The sequence below is a fragment of the Amyelois transitella genome, chromosome 30, assembly GCF_032362555.1.
Source record: "Amyelois transitella isolate CPQ chromosome 30, ilAmyTran1.1, whole genome shotgun sequence".
NCBI lineage: Eukaryota > Metazoa > Arthropoda > Insecta > Lepidoptera > Pyralidae > Amyelois > Amyelois transitella.
In genome coordinates, this window is record NC_083533.1 from 1,980,357 (window position 1) to 1,998,278 (window position 17,922).

Consider the following 17,922-nt stretch of genomic DNA (forward strand, 5'->3'; position numbering starts at 1 on the left):
TAAAACAATGTCCTAATTTCACACAGCTTCGCTTTCGGGGAGGACAGAACTAAAAGGCAGAAGACATGAATGGCTCAATGATGCAATTTACATATACAGAAACATAGTTGACTGTAGACTGATTGCGCGCCCATAAAAGAAGAATACTATGTTTTAAAGCTTTTCCCTTGATCACTTTTACAACCTGCGCGGGGAGACAGCAGCTGGTACAAATTCAGTAATTTCATTGTTGCTTTAAGTCAGCATGAAGCGTCACTATTACAGGTCCACGCAAATACTGAACTAAAAATGAACCGACAATGTGACACCATTCATTCGTGTAATCACGTCTATATCCCTTGCGGGGTAGACAGAGCCGACAGTCTTGAAAATACTGATAGGCTAAGTTCAGCTGTTTGGCTAAATGATAAAATTGAGATTGAAATCCTACTAATATTATAAATGCGAACGTTTATAAGTATGTCAATATGGATGCTTGTTACTCTTTCACGCAAAAGCTACTGAACCGTTTACGATGAAATTTGGTATGTAGGTAGCTGAAGACCCAGAATAAAATATAGGCCACTTTATGTAGCCCTTTTACATACATATAATATATTTTTTTTTTACCTGAGTTTTTTCCCTTAGTTCCCGTGGAATTGATTTCTTATTGATTTCCACGCGGACGAAGTCGCGGGCGGCTTCTAGAAGCGACAGAATGCTACTTTTCCAGTGCAATTTTCGATTAACGGCTATAAAACGTGAGGTAAGCCGCGGGCGGAGGCTATCAAACATGTATGACTCCGTCCACCCTTGTAATTAGCACCCACCCCTATTTGCACCTACCCCTGTTGTGGAATGAATAATTCAGTATCGCTACGTGACCGGTAAAAAAAAGTAGAAAAGGTTTTTATTCTGTTTTATTGTTTTGAATTACAGTATACCTAATAATAAGTCTTAAAAATTGTGAACTAAGAAAATAACATTTAAAAAAAAAATCTGATTTACAGACTACAAATATTACTATATATATTTTTTTTTGACAAACACTGTAGGAGTGGTCCTATACTTTTTTTCATTGGTTCCGGGAACCACACGGCACATAGATGGAAAAATGGAAACCAGCTCCAAAAGGGAGTTTGCACTTCGCCAAAAAAGAAACTCGCCATAACAAAAAACACAGCGTTACCAACTGAAAAATTAAAGTTTCCTATGAAGGTAACTCCGTTCATTTCCCCTCAAGTTATCAAGTTACAACTTGTTGCCAACTTAGCGGGGACGGGAGCGAGATTGGCTACAATATTGTATACCTGATGCCGAATAGATAAGTAACAACTTAAAGTTATTCAAATGTTTGCTTTGTGTGGGAAAGACAAAGATTTGTGTTCATTTGTTTGTGGTAGAGTTACTCAAATTAATCAATATATCCTTCTACCAATAAGAATAGGACTACTCCATCTATTTCCCATGGATGTCGTAAAGGGCGACTAAGGGATATGCTTATAAACTTGGCATTCTTCTTTTAGGCGATGGGCTAGCAATCTGTCACTATTTGAATCTCAATTCCAACATAAAGCCAAACAGCTGAACGTGGCCTATCAGTCTTTTCAAGACGGTTGGCTCTGTCTACCCCGCAAGGGATATAGACGTGATTATATGTATGTATGTATGACATACAATGCTTCATAAAAAATAACATTCAGCAAATGAAAAGTACAACCCTCGCGCTTGTAAAGAAGGTTAAGGAAGACACTCTTTTTCTACATATTCACGTTATTTAGTGTTACCCACAGTTATCCTGAGTAATTACATTGTTGACAAGGGTAGTTACAGCAGCACCAATAAATTAGGTGTAACTTACACACCCTGCCGGCATAATCGTTGATAAATTCTCGGCTTTTAACCGACTTGAAAAGAGGTGTGCCGTGTGGTTCCCGGCACTAAATACAAAAAAGAATACGACCACTCCATCTCTTTCCCATGGATGTCGTAAAAGGCGACTAAGGGATAGGCTTACAAACTTGGGATTCTTTTTTAGGCGATGGGCTAGCAACCTGTCATTGGATGAATCTCAAGTCTATCATTAAGCCAAATAGCTGAACGTAGCCATTCAGTCTTATCAAGACTGTTCGGCTCTGTCTACCCCGCAAGGGAGATAGACGTGACCATATGTATGTAAGAAAGAGGTTTTCAACAGTCAACGTGTTCACATCTTTGTATCATGCCGCTTTACAGAGTAAAGAAAGCCATTAGCCTCGGTAAGATTCTAACTTAACGTTGGGCGGTAACACTTATAATGGAAGTGAGAATAGAAATACATACATACATATAATCACGTCTTTATCCCTTGCGGGGTAGACAGAGCCAACAATCTTGAAAAGACAGATAGGCTACGTTCGGCTGTTTGGCTTAATGATAGAATTAAGATTCAAATAGTCGCCATTTACGTCATCCATGGGAAGAGGTGGAGTGGTCCTATTATTTATCTTATTTGTGCCGGGAACCACACGGCAGAATAGAGATAGTGTTATTAAAAGGACTTACGATTTTCTGGGTACCTTAGGCTAACTTTTATTAATAAAAAAATCACGAAAGCGACGCCACGGGCAAAAGGGTAAATAAATAAACGACGGGCAGATTAAATCTTCTACCAAAATACATAAACGGTAGAGATTATACATTAAAATAATCCGAGCGAATTTAAGGACAATATTAATTAGAATTTCGTTATAATTAAACAGAGGAGCTTAGTGGAACTTTGTCATTTGAAGCCTGCTCATGCTTCTTAAGGTGCGGTTCCGAGTGTCACCGCAAGATACTCTCGTGAGATTACGGTCGCTGTCGCGTCTTACCTTTTGTTCCGTCGCGCCCACGTTTACCTTTTAATATAAAGCCTTTTTAATAGGTATTATATTTTTATTGTGTATATTTGCTATTATCTGTAAAGATTTTTTTACTTTTCTTATTATTTCTTTTACTCATCAGATAATCATAAATTTTAATGTACTGGGTATCGTTGTTGTAAACGGAAAATCAACAACTTACTTTGTCCGAATTTCGTACTTTGTACAACTAACAAGACTTTTTCTGCGTAAGGGATAAGAATACTATATGTATATATATCAGTGTCAGTCAGTTAGTTATTTGAAGTCAAAATAAACGAGTTTTGGTGTACGAGTTCTTTTGGAGAGACTGCCATCGGCCTTTGTGAAAGAACCATGTTTTTGGTGAAATTAATTTGTCTGCTTAAGTACTTAGTTCATATAAACATTAATTAAACAACAAAACTTTGTAATATTTGGTGTATTTCATATCATTACCAAAGTTTTAATCAAAAGCATGACATATTAGCAATGAAAGTATATACACCGTAGTATATATGCCGTGTGGTTCCCGGCACCAATACAAAAAAGAATAGGTCCACTCCATCTCTTTCCCATGGATGTCGTAATAGGCGACTAAGGGATAGGCTTACAAATATGGGATTCTTTTTTAGGCGATGGGCTAGCAACCTGTCACTATTTGAATCTCAATTCTATCATTAAGCCAAATAGCTGAACATTCAGTCTTTTCAGGACTGTTGGCTCTATCTACCCCGCAAGGGATATAGACGTGACCATATGTATGTAAAGTATATACGCCGTGGCGTTCGGAACTACACCTTGTATGTTATGGGCATTTCGCAACACCTGAACTCAGTTCATCCCCGGAATACAAATATCAATAACAATGTTCAGGGTGGCAATTAAATTCTTAATAATCATTCCGTCGTTTCATAATCTTAAACATTCTGTTCGGACGTACGTTGTCGATTTTCAGGAGTTTGCAACAAATTTTGCACCATCTTTCTCCTAGCGTTAGTCCTGGTTATATCTTCACCTCTCTGGAGATGAGCCTGAGGTGTGCTTTGGTGCCTTTGACCATGATCTTGGATTGGGTAAGTCAGTTTTTAGTATTAAGCGACTGAATTCCGCTCACCTTCTTTGTTTGTAGTGTGACCTACCCCAAATTGGAGCATTGTTACACATCCAGTTCCCTCAATATGCAGATATTCTAACGATACTTCTCTCACCATAAGATCATCGGTTAGCACTCAAACTAATGTACGTAATTCGAAAAAGTTGTTGCTGAGGATAGATTTGAACTTCCATGCACCATGCGTATCAAAAATTTTAATCAGGCACCTTATGCATTGGAGCATCAACGCTCTTTTAAATAAACTATGTTCTTTTATTCCAAAAAGTAGAAATCGTAGAATATGATTATTTTCGTTTAGCGCAGTCGCAAAAGTCGCAAGCCTTAGCAGTCCTTAGTAACACAATGACTGTATAAAATTAATCAACGTTCCTTTTAAATTTCCTTTACGCCAACGCAGCGCTTAAAATATAAATATATATAAGTACTTAAATGGTCAAGATTTATTGAGACATTAAAAAAAAGAGTCCTGTATTACGAAAAGAAATTGTATTTTAAGATTACGAGCTGTCTTTTTTCATAAAACGTAAAAGTAATCGAAATACATTAGACCTACCGAACTTTGCTGAAATAGCAGGGATGTTTCATAAAGAAGAATGTCGGAATATTATACTTATTTATATGTATATTATTATCAAAAAGCTTTTTTATAAAAGTAACACCGATTATAGTCAAGGTGTTTGTAATCCACAGAAAATAAAAAAAAAATATATTTTTAACCCCTGACGGAAAAGGAGGGGTTTTTTAGGTTTGACGTGTCTTTCTGTCTGTCTGTTTGTGGCAAGCTCCCAAACGGATGAAGCGATTTCAATTTCGTTTTTACTTTTGTAACTTTATTTATGATTTTAACTTTAAGTTGTACGAATATTTTCGGTCTTTGCAAGGTCTTTCTCTGTCAACCCCGAAAATGATAAAGACGTGATGTCCGTATAGGTTATTCAGACATTCTTCTTTAATAAGGTATACCTTTTCAAATCCCAGGAAATTTTTAATAAAACACACCTATGACGTCACTTGTTTGTTGTTTTGTATTTTTTTTACACAACGTCAAACTCTCAAGTCTTGTTACTATTAGATAACTAAACAGGGGCCTTAGATCAAATGACAATTTTTTTTAATTAAAAAAAATAAACATATTGGTAGAAAAAAATCATAAAATTGTAGGATAAAATAGAATGAACCTAGCAAAGCCAATTCTATAAAGGTATCTGTATCTGTAATAAAATGATTTTTTTATTTAATCACGTGAACATCATACAGCCTTCAAAGAAGACCAGCTAACGTGCTTTTTTCACATTTGACAATGGCTTGTAACATTAAGCATTTTGTATTGATACGTTTTTATGCTTGATCGGCCTTGCAGACAACGTAAGTTCATGATCTGAGTGATAATGCCAACAAAATGGCGGCGGTCGATCAGCTGTTTAGGCAAAAAAATCTGTGACATTTATTTAAAAAAAAGAACTCAAGTAAAAAAATTGTGGCACAAATTTAGTTAATGAAATACCAAATTAAAGATGTACTTTCTGTATTAACAAATAAAATGAAATTCAACTATCCAGACCTCTGTTTAATGGAATTTGTTATTCTAGAAACAATGGACGTCACATACAACAAATAAACAAAAATCACACGTTAACAAATACATAACAATCCAATGAACAACCTGAAAACTTCAAAAGTACACGTATACTAAGCTATAATAACATCGTAACAGCCATTAATATAATCTATAATACTCTTACATTACACCGACATTTTGTTGCAATTTTCAACAATGCTATATCTCCGTACTTACTGTGTTTTGTCCAGTATTAATTTGAATAGCAACTAATTTTCCTACGTTGCATAATACCATTCAACATTTAGCAAAATAGACTATTTTTAACGAAATGCTGTGACGGATATTATCTACCCCATTATAATGCAGAACGCTACCTTAATAGGATCTGTCAAACTTGAAAATATCTTTATTTCCTTGTTTTAAAGATAAATATTGTGTTGAAACCTAAATTATGACAGTGGCAACTCAATTTTGGAATTGGCAGCGACTGTCTTGATATTGAACTCTCATTATTTATTTATATATTTATGTATCTCAAGGAAAAGTAAGAATAGAACTTAAACTAAAGAGAAATTTAGTATAAGGGCACTACTTATTTTTAGAGAAACTCTTACAGTAGGCCCACGACATTTTTCTTTTTCTTATTTGAATTTCCTCTATCTTTCTAAACTATCCTGATTTTTCTAAATGTATTTTTTAAACAACTATTGATTGTGTTAATATAAAATACACTTAACTGTAAAATTATTAAACTTTATCTCTCTTGACTGCAAATTCTATAAACTTCCAATCCCCTGAACACTCACCTTCTACAGTTACCACTATCTCCTAAGAGTTCCCCTAACCCTTATTAGTGAACTCTCGGAACTTTGAAACCCTCTTTGTTCAAATTAAGTCGGCATTATAAGAAAAAGCAGAACGTCAAGAATTATTATGTTTTCTGTGTAGAACCTTCTTGTATCACACTGACTCCGAACCCCCTATCTTAAAACTCCCTAACGCCATATCCCTTAAATGAAAACTTCCTAACTCCAAATCCCCTCACTTAAAACTTCCTAACTCCAAACCTCCTAACTTAAAACTCCCTAACTCTAAACCCCTTAACTTAAAACTCCCTAACTTTAAACCCCTTAACTTAAAACACCCTAACTCAAACCCTATCCTCTGCAACCAGCAGTACTTACAGATGGATGCGGCGGATGCTCCTGGCCCTTGACATTCTGGAGCTGTTTGTTCTGCGCAGTCGGCGTGCGCTCCCCTGCAGCGGTCGACGCGCCGGCGGCTGCGCCTGCGCTGCTCCCCGCCGGAGACTTGGCTTGCGGGGAGCTCGTTGAGGTGGTCCTGGTAGAGATTTTATATGTTTAAATTTGTATACTTATTGATCAAACATATATATATTATTACGACTTTATCCCTTACGGGGTAGACAGAGCCAAAAGTCTCACAAATACTTAAAGGTCACGTTCAGCTCTATGGCTAAAAGAAGGAATACGCGATACAATTTTTTTAATATATTAAATAAATATGTTTGCACAATGTTTATATCACCAAATGTGTGTAATTTTTTTTTTAACTACCCTCCTTAATTGAATAATTTATTTTTTACGTCAGTTAAAAAAGGAAAATACATTTATCAACTTTTATCAAAAACATTTGATTGCACAAAATGTTTCTAGGTTCATTGCAAATAATTCAGTTGAATTTCGAATATTAAACGAAATAAGTGAGCTTTTTATAAATAAAAGCTTTTTTACCATGAAGCAATTACGTGCTTTTAAGCCTTTTTAGTTTCATTTCGTTAGATAAATATTTAATGTATGATAATGCGTTTCTCGGAAAGATGTTATTTTTTTAAATACATAGTTAGGCTTTTGCTCCCGGCTTTGTTCGCGTGGGAATAATCATATTTTCTTTTTAAACAGCTTTTATGTATTACTTGAAAGGAGTTCGCTCTCATTCAAAATAGAATAAAAAAAGTTCGCTAAAGTGAACTTTAAAGTACCTATACTATAATAGTCACGTCTATGTCCCTTGCGTGGTAGACAGACTCAAAAGTCTTGAAAAGACTGAAAGGCAATGTTCAGTTGTATGGCTTTATGATGGAATTGAGATTCAAATAGGTTGCTAGTCCATTGCCTAATAGAAAAATCCCAAGTTTAAAAGCATGTCCCTTAGTCGCCTTTTACGACATCCATGAGAAAGATATGAAGTGGTTTTATTTTAAAGTGCTGCATACCACACGGCAATATAAAGTATTATGAATACATACATACATATGATCACGTCTATATCCCTAGCGGGGTAGACAGAGCCAACAGTCTTGAAAAGACTGATAGGCCACGCTCAGCTGTTTGGCTTTGGGACAGAATTGAGATTCAAATAGTGACAGGTTGCTAGCCCATCGCCTAAAAGAGGAATCCCAAGTTTATAATATTATGAATGATGATAGTACTAATAATATAAGGAATATATATAATTTTATACTTACTCAAGCTGCGCTCTGTGTCCGAAGAGATTAGCATGAAAAAGAAAAAAAAGGCATAAATTAGTTTATAATATTCTATAGCCTCAAAGTTAGTTTGAAATTAGTATTATGCTATACTAGTTAACTCAAATTCAAATTATTATTTATTTATTATTATTATGTGACATTTCAAACATCACTTAATAATAGTCATAATTATCTTTTGGTTGGTAGGTCTACCCCGCAAGGGCTATAGACGTGATAATATTCATATTATGAATATGAATGAATGCAGTCACGTCTCTCTCCCTTACGGGGTAGACAGAGTCAATAGTTTCGAAAAGCCTGTTTAGCTTAAAAATAGATTTGAGATTCAAATAAAAATATCTTACATAAAAAGATAATTTTAAATAATTAGCTGCGGATCAAACCCAGGACTTAATGACTCAGAGGCAAGCGCATAACCACTGCTCCACAGAGGCCGACATTTTAAATAAATACCTAGTTAATAACTAAAACCGTTAAAAGTAAATCACAGTTTAGGGTATCCCCTAGATGAGGGATGTCATCCCCTGAAATCGAGCGTTAAATAAAAAGGGACCAATCCTGGGCACGTTCAAACCATTACCCTAAAATTGGAATTTTGTATCCATACCATTCATATTAATAAAGTCAGCTGGTTGACTGGTAGAGGATGCCAAACGGCATTAAGTCCGCCTTTTGTACATTTTTGTGTAATAAAGTTTTAAATAAATAATAAAAGAGCGAAAGTAGTCTAACGGTTAAGATACCCGACAAAAAAGTGAGATAACAGGTTCAAATCGAAGTGTCAATGACACCTTTCCGAGTTATGTACATACTTACAAATAATTACGTCTTTATCCCTTACGGCGTAGACCGAGATGGCGTAGATAGACCTCGCTCAGAGATTCAAATAGTAATACCTAGGTTGATAGCCTATCGCCAAAAAGAAGAATCCCAAGTTTATAAGCTTATCCCTTAATTGATTTCTACAATATGAAGAGAAACAGTTGGTCGGTTGATCAAACGCTTCGAGCAAGTAATCATGAATTTATATGGAGTTGCATTAGTACCATCTTGTTACCACTAGATGGCGCTGACCAAATCGCATACAAATTCGCTCGACGCTTTGATCGAGTAAAACTCGCACATATCCCTCTGATGCCTTTACGATGAGGGAAAACATCGTGAGGAAACCTGCACATTCTGGCAACTGCATGATCCAATATGGGTTATACTTTTTCCTTTTAAAGATGGCGGAGATAAGACAAGAGTTGCTTTTCAATGACCTAAAACATACTTTCAGCATCTGATGCATGGCACGCGCCACGCCGTTTTTATTTCGCGAAAAACTATCGCTTTCGCGTTTCACGTCATATTAAAAAAGTGAATCAGCGATAGTTTTTACATACATACATATTGGTCACGTCTATATCCCTTGTGGGGTAGACAGAGCCAACAGTCTTGAAAAGACTGAATGGCCACGTTCAGCTATTTGAATTATAGAATTTAAATTCAAAAAGTGACAGGTTGCTAGCTCATCGCCTTAAAAAAAGAATCAAAAGTTTGTAAGCCTATCCCTTAGTCGCCTTTTACAACATCCATGGGAAGAAGATGGAGTGGTCCTATTCCTTTTTTGTACTGGTGCCGGGAACCACACGGCACAGCACGATGGTTTTTATATATAGCGCGATATACAGCGCGATAATAACGGCGTCGCGCGTGCCATTCTACGTGGTTAGGCATAGACAAGGATTCTTTTTAATTTCCCATTTTATGACCACGTTAATAACTAAGAAGCGATCACATACAATGTTATACATTCCATAAGCGGCCATTTCAACTCCAGTTCAATTTCCTGAAGACGACGTGCGACGTAATGGGGACACAGACAAAGACACACTCCGTACATACATTCAGCCTTGTAGAACCACACATTTATAAATAGCAATGTTATATTTAGACGGGGGCATCGATTTAATCCTTGTCATTGTAAAGTTAAAACATACATACATACATATATTCACGTCTACATCCCTTGTTACACAATCATCAATGATTGTACAACAATCATCACTGATTGTACAACAATCTTGAAAAGACTGATAGGCTACATACGTTTAGCTGTTTGGCTTGCGAATGAAAGCGTTGAGATGAAAATAGTGACAGGTTGCTAGCCCGTGGGGTATACAGTGCCAACATACATACGTACATATGGTCACATCTATATATCGTCTACATCCCTTATGGGGTAGACAGAGCCAAATATCTTGAAAATCTTGCTGTTCGGCTTGCGAATGAAAGTGTTGCGATCAAAATAGTGACAGGTTGCAAGCCCATCGCAGAAAAATGTCAATAAACTTGTTTGTTTGTTTGAACGCGCTAATCTCAGGAACTACTGGTTCGAGTTGAAAAATTCTTTTTGCGTTGAATGTACCATTTATCGAGGAAGGCTTTAGGCTATATAACATCACGGTGCAACTACAAGGAGCAAAGAAATAATGGAATATGTGAAAAAAAACGGGGAGAATTATTCATCCTTGAGGGCTTCCAAAATAACGATTCCACGCGGACGAAATCTCGGGCACAGCTAGTTTATCATATAAGTATGGATTTTAAAATACCAACATGTTTAGGAAGGTTCCTATATCTTTTCGCCCATGAAATGGTAAAATGGCCGCCGCTATTCGCTAGTAACATATTAAAAAGGCTTACTGGTCTAACCTAGCAAAACTTAGTTACATATTGGAAAGTCCCGCAAAGCAATCTCATCTTTATGTCGCCAACTTAAAGTTTTATTTTAAATTGTAAGTAATAAGTTTCGATCTAAAATTAATGGATTCTGTGTTATAGGATTACGAGTGTAGTTTTAGTATAAAATCTCTAAATTGAATGAAAATAATCGGGCGTATTTCTTGCGAGGTAGACAGGGTCAGAGTTATTTTGTTAGTGTGGTTTTAAAGGTCTATTTAAAGGTCAAGGTCCGATGTGCTTTGCTCTAATCGCCATTTTGTTTTGTTTGCGACTAAAGGATAGAGTTATAAACTTGGAATTTTTCTTATACGCGATGGGCTAGCAACCTTTCATTATTTGAACCTCAATTTCATCATTAAGCCAAACAGCTGAACGTGGCCTTTTAGTTTTTCAAGACTGTCGGCTCTGTTTACCCCGCAAGAGAAAAAGACGTGACTTAATGTATATATGTAAATAAATTAGAGCGGCAGTTAGTTATAAAACTAATCAAATCAAAATGGCCGCCAAAACGCAAAGTTGAAACGCTTGTCTATTAGTCTATCAAATTTTGGCTCGTTAAGTCGAGTTAGTTTGGCAAACAATATTCCGAAAATAGAGGTCGAATTGTTGGTTTAAAATTTAGAAACAGATGTGAAAATAATTGAAAAACACATATAATCACGTCTCTCTACCGTGCGGGGTAGACGAGCAAACAATCGCGGAAAGACTGGAACGCTACGTTCAGCTGTATGGTTTAATAATATAATTAAAGCTCGAATAGTTTAACATAATAATTCAGAATCAACTTTTTTTATTTGCTATAATAAAATTATCTTAAAGGCGATTGACTAGCAATCTGTCTTTAAACTATTTTAATCTCATTTCTATCATCAAGCCAAAATGCTGAACGTAGCCTATCAGTCTTATCAAGCCTGTTGGCTTTGTCTACCCTGCAAGGGATATAGACGTCATTATATGAATCTATGTATGTAATATTCAAGACTGCTGTCTGTGTCTACCCCGCAAAAGATATATTATATGAATGATTGTTTGTACCGATCATTAAATTATTCAAATGTCCAAGTCACCAAGAACCACATTGCCCTTTCAGGTCAAATAATTCGCAAACTGATCCCATTTTTCTATTATCTATCTAGAACTATTAGATATAAAGAACTATCATAAGAGGACCCCGGGCTCTTCCCCTGGGAGCACACAACGGGGATGAACGCCATGATGATGAAAATTAGACTTAATGTCAAAAACCCTATTCACATTTGCGCAAAAAAAATAGAGATATGTAACATAAGGGGTAGGCCACACTCGTAGCGAGCGAGCGAGCGAACATAGTTTTACCTCCGTCCCACATACAGGGCGTCTGGTAATAAATTATAATACAGCATGCGAATATGTACTAAATAAAATTATGTTAGGGAATGTCCAGTATAGAATAACAATTAATTTTGTCTAATCGCAATTTTTTATCTATAAATTATTTAATGTCATAAAATGATTTTTCACATAATCAAGGGGTTTTTTGAACAAGTAATTATTAGTACATTATTTCATAATATTAGGTAGGTATTATAAATATTGTCACACATATTATAAATACGCACACACATAGGTAATTAACTCGTGGTTTGAATTCCTTAAAAAAAGCACCTACCTAATTTCATTTATTTTCTTATGCTCGATTGGTATTAATTTTTAAATTTTCAACTATTGAGATTAAATAAGTTGCTACTAGTCACTTGCCAGCTTATCGCCAACAAGAAGAAACCAAATTCATTGGCCTTTTCCTCAGTCGCCTCTCACGACATCTATGGGAAAGATATGAAGTGGTCCAATTCTTTAACGCTTGTTGTTAATATAATTTTTATGGTCTTAAAGAATAAAAAAATTTTAAAGTTTCGCTCGCTCGCTCGCTCGCTCGCTCGCCGACAGTGTGTCCCGGCCTTGAAACATGTCATTCCACATTCGCGCGCCATACCATAATACACACAAGTCCTTTGGGTAATGGCCCTTTTTGCCTAATTGCGGAGTTATGAGTCATGTAACTATGTAGGTATGTTCTTGTTTAAGACGCACGTTGGTTGCAAATGTTTGTCGCAAAATTTGCCAAATGTGAGCCATTATTTTCGGTAAACATGTACATTTACAAAATACATGTACATATGGTCACGTCTACATTCCTTGTCGGGTAGACAGAGCCAGCAGTGTTGAAATAACTGGTCGGCCACGTTCAGCTATATGGCTAAATGATAGAATTGAGATTCAAATAGTAACAGGTTGCTAGCCCATCGCCTAAAAAAAATAATCCCAAGTTTGTAAGCCTATCCCTTAATCGCCTTTTACGACATCCATAGAAAAGAGATGGACTGGTCCTTTTCTTTTTTGTATTGGTGCCGGGAACCACACTGCACATATTATACCTACCTACTTTTTGGCTAGACATATTAAAGTTTTTGCATTTGACGTATCCACGATCGTAACTTCAAATGGAAAAACTTTAATGTTTTCAATTTAAACTAAAAGCAGCATGTCTAGCCAGTAGATTAATGCTAACATTTCATGCATACATACATTCATACTAGTATAGTGAATTTCGCGCCATCTCTAAAAAGCGACAAATCTAACGCCATCTACGCAAAAACGACGAAATTAGCAACACTTATTAAACGAATTTGCCGTGTGGTTCCCGGCACTGGAAAATAGAATAGGACCACTCCATCTCTTAACCATCGATGTCGTAAAAGGCGACTAAGGGATATGCTTATGAACTAGGGATGATTTTAGGCGATGGGCTAGCAACCTATTTGAATCTCAATTCTATCATTGAGACAAACAGCTGAATGAAGCCTACCAGTCTTTTCAAGACTGTTGGCTCTGTTTACCCCGCAGGGGATATAGACGTGATTTTATGTATCTATGTATAAAACTCAAAGAATTAAACGCCACTAAAATAAAATCGACGAATTTAGCGCCACCTACAAAGAATATAGGTATTTCGCAAATTCCACGGGAACTATAGTTTTTATCTAGATGAAATCTACCCCTATGTATTTATCCATACTCTTAATTATATATACGAGATATTTCAAGGAGATCAATTCAGTAGATAACCCATGATGATGCAATAAACAGAAAAAGAATTTAACGGGATTATTCGCTAAACGCGGACATACTTTTGCGACTAAATTATTGTTATTCATAACAATAGCAGTTTCTAGCCTATATTTTCCTCATAAAAAATTCTTGGACGTTATGATTAATTCCCGAAAAACGTCACGGCTGTCAATTAAAGCGGCTATCTTAAAAAATGGCGGTTATTTATTGTCTGGGCGAGTTGGAAACACCGTTAATTGAAAATTGGGGCGGAAACATTTTATTAATAACGCCAAAGTTGTAAGAAGGTGGGTGAAAAGGAATTTTTTTTTAAACTTTACAATAGAATAGAATAGATTAGTTTCAAAATTGGATACAAGGTATCACTTATTGACGTCACATCACTTACTGCCGCTTCCAAAGCGCATGTGTAGAAGAAGCGGCGGAACAAACTACACTGCAGCATTTTCACCGGACGTCAATTTACAAATATTTTAAATCTAAATCGCGGACGAATGCACATTGTCTACTTACATTAAAAAAACATGAATGAAAATGAAACTTTAAATGGCAACATGTGAACGTATTGTTGTTCAAACGAGTGACTTAATAAATAAATAATAAATATGTACCGGACAAATTACACAGATTGAATTAGTCTCGAAGTAAGTTCGAAACTTGTGTTACGTGATACTAACTAAAGTTTTCACAATTATTAAGCGATATGAAGTATCCAATAATAATGAATTAAAATTTGAATTTGTCCTTAAATATGGAAGTGAAAGGTTTAAGAAATAGGGGAAGACCGAAAAAATAAAAAAAAAATGAAATATATCCCTTAACTCACCTTACAAAATATCTTACAGCTAATGGTATACTAAGACATAAATGTACATGAATCTCGCATTAATATATTGAAGGTTGGGTCGCCGTGATGTATGGTAAGCAAGGGGCGACCCATCTCAAAGATTTTGTAAAAAACCCGTTATAAATTTTCCAAGTGACCGAGGCAATTTGATATTATAGACCACTAGCGCCACGCCCCGGCATCGCACGGATAGCATTTAGACGGCCTCTGTGGCGCAGCGGTAGTACGCTTGTCTGTGACATCGGAGGTCCCGGGTTCACATCACGGCCAAGGCATGATGAGAAAAGAACTTTTTCTGATGGGTTGGGTCTTGGATGTTTATGTATATAAGTATTTATTATAAAATAAAGTATTGTTGAGTGAGTATCTCGTAACACAAGTCTCGAACTTACTTTGAGGCTAACTCAATCCGTGTAATTTGCCCCGTATATATGTATTTATTTATTATTTATTGATTTTAATATTTTCGAAAAAAAAGAACCTATGTTAGAACGCAGGTTTTTAACTATACACGAGTACATAACAAATTTCATTCGAATCAGTTGGCATAATGGCAGAATTGAGATTCAAATAGTTCCAGGTTGCTAGCCCATCGCCTAAGAGTGTCAAGTTTATAAGTCTATCCCTTAGTCGCCTTTTACGACATCTATGGAAATGAGACGGAGCGGTCCTACTTTTTGTTTTATGAGTGTCGGAAATCAAACGGCACAACAACCGCTTACTATCTGAATCTAAATTCTATCATCAAGCCAAACAGCAGAACGTGGCCTTTCAGTCTTTAGAAGACTGTTGGCTCTGTCTACCCCGCAAGGGATATAGATGTGATTATGTTATATTATGTTATGTTTATGGTAGTAACTCTATTGACTTAAACAAACCAGATTGATTTTACTCGAATGCTCAGAAAAGCGAGTGTTATGATACGCCACAAGCCTCAGGAGTTAGATATTACCTATTCAAGATTCAATTGTAGCCATACTACAGATGTTTCAGAGCCCCTCAAGCATGTAATCCCTAGGGAATAATAGGCAATCTTGATTCTAGTCGAGTTTGAATTATGCAGTTACAGGATCTTCTATTTAAGACCTTCTCAATTTTGTCTTTGAAAGTCCTTTTCAGCTTTTCATACACACATACTAATCACGTCTATATTCCTTACAGGGTAGACAGGGCTGAAATTGAAGGGCCACATTTAATTGAAGGAATTTAGATTCAAATAGTGACAGGTTGCTAGCCCACCGCCTAAAAGAAGAATCCGCAGTTTATAAGACTATTCCTTTCGCCTTCTACGACATCCATGCAAAAGATGGAGAGAAGATGGATGGAGTGGTCCTATTTCAAGATGCCGGGAACCACACGGACTTTTGTTTGTTTGTAAACTCTTTATTGCACATAATAAGAAAAATAACATATTAATTAATAAGCGGTCATTGGATTTAGAAGAATATGTACAATGGCGAACTTATCCCAATTGGGATTTGTTCCAGTCAACCAATATATAAAGGAAAATCTATTCTCAAAAAGGCAGCGCACATAAAAAAGCTTTGTGTATACATTATAATAATCAATTTTTTTTATAATAATTAATGATAAACATACATTAATAAAATACATATGGACTTACATATAAATATGAGTACACTTAATTGTTAGATGTATCAGAATACAGTCTTTTGATAAGTGTTTTAAAAGAACTAAATTTTCTTTTCATACAGATAGATGAATTAGCTGTATCTAGCTAAATTTATGTCAGTGGAGAAAACCTTGGAGGTTTGGGAGATTAACACATAAGTATACTTTCAACTCGCGTCAACACTTCAGAAAAATATTCCCTTTTCGCCCCTAGAGGGCACCTCCGTCTTCCGGATGAAATATGAAGCCATATTTTTGCTTATATTATGGTTGTGTCATGAATAAAAATGGCGAACAATGTTCAAATAATGATCTAAATGAACGTAGACTTAAGAGACTTTTTTCAAGATATTTCTCAGAATTATTAACTTTGGTTTTTGAGGTCCGCACCTTAAAGATAAAAACATTGCCCTATTGCTAAGCCTCCGCTGTCTGTCTGTCCGTGTGTCTGTCACCAGGATGTATCTCATAAACAGTAATAGCTAGAAAGCTGAAGCTGAAGGAATTGAACTTTAAATAGGAAAAGGTTGCTAGCCCATCGCCTAAAAGAGAAGAACCCCAAGTATATTCCCTTAGTATTAGCCATTCCCCTAGTCACCTTTTACGACATCCATGTGAAAGATAGTGTTGTTTATCTATTCTTAAGTGCAGAAAACCACACGACAACCAAGTATAATTAACAACAAACAAATTCTTTTTGAAACAAAACGCCTCATCGTAGTGAAGATTAAAAAAAGCTTCGAAGCTTTTGCGACTTTAAATTACGTAACAGCTGCGGAAAGCTTTTGTTTCCAGCTGTATCGAGCCGTTTCATTATAGCTCAAAGAGTGTTTTTTTCCTGTATTATTGTTATATACATACATACATATGGTCACGTCTATATCCCTTTCGGGGTAGACAGAGCCAACAGTCTTGAAAATGCTGAATGGTCACGTTACGATCTACGATCCTTTCAGACCTCCCCCGCTTCCTCTACACTCATTACTCTTTTCGTGCATATTCGACGATTACGGATTACATACATACATACATACATATAATCACGTCTTTATCCCTTACGGGGTAGACAGAGCCAACAGTCTTGAAAAGACTGATAGGCCACATTCAGCTGTTTGGCTTAATGATAGAATTGAGATTCAAATAGTGACGGGTTGCTAGCCCATCGCCTAAAAGAAGAATCTCAAGTTTATAAGCCTATTACGGGAACCACACGGCACATTACATACATCATTATTTTATATCTTATATATGGGTCATTCTACGTTAAAGGAGCATCTGATATTAAGAAGAGTGGCACGATATAAATATTTGAAATAACATATTTTTCCAATAAAGAATTATGTAAACAGATATTTTGTATACTTGTTGAAGATGGCCAGTTAGTTTATCTATTTTTACAAGAGTTTTTACGTACCAGGGGAGATACAGGATCCAGGGTAGATACATGAAGGCCAGGGTAGGATACTTTACCTTACAGGGGAAATATACATTGAAAGAAAAAAAAATTCTTCATAAGAATCAGCTTTAATATTTAACTTTTTGTAATAGTTTACAACTATAAGAACAGACTTAATTTCA

General features: G+C 35.9%; 1 protein-coding gene across 2 annotated transcripts in view; it reads right to left on the reverse strand.

Annotated features, from left to right (window-relative positions):
- Nucleotides 1–17,922, reverse strand: part of LOC106142103 (synaptotagmin-7) — a 70,955-nt gene that overhangs the window by 21,037 nt on the left and 31,996 nt on the right. For both annotated transcript variants that reach the window (XR_009657487.1, XM_060952970.1), the window contains exons 3-4: nt 8,007–8,018; nt 6,703–6,859 (exon numbers count right to left, since the gene is read on the reverse strand). Coding sequence is in view for 1 of the 2 variants with exons in the window: in XM_060952970.1 (XP_060808953.1) it covers nt 6,703–6,859; nt 8,007–8,018 (169 nt within the window). In the remaining variant the exon portion in view is untranslated. The remainder of the gene's footprint in view (nt 1–6,702; nt 6,860–8,006; nt 8,019–17,922) is intronic.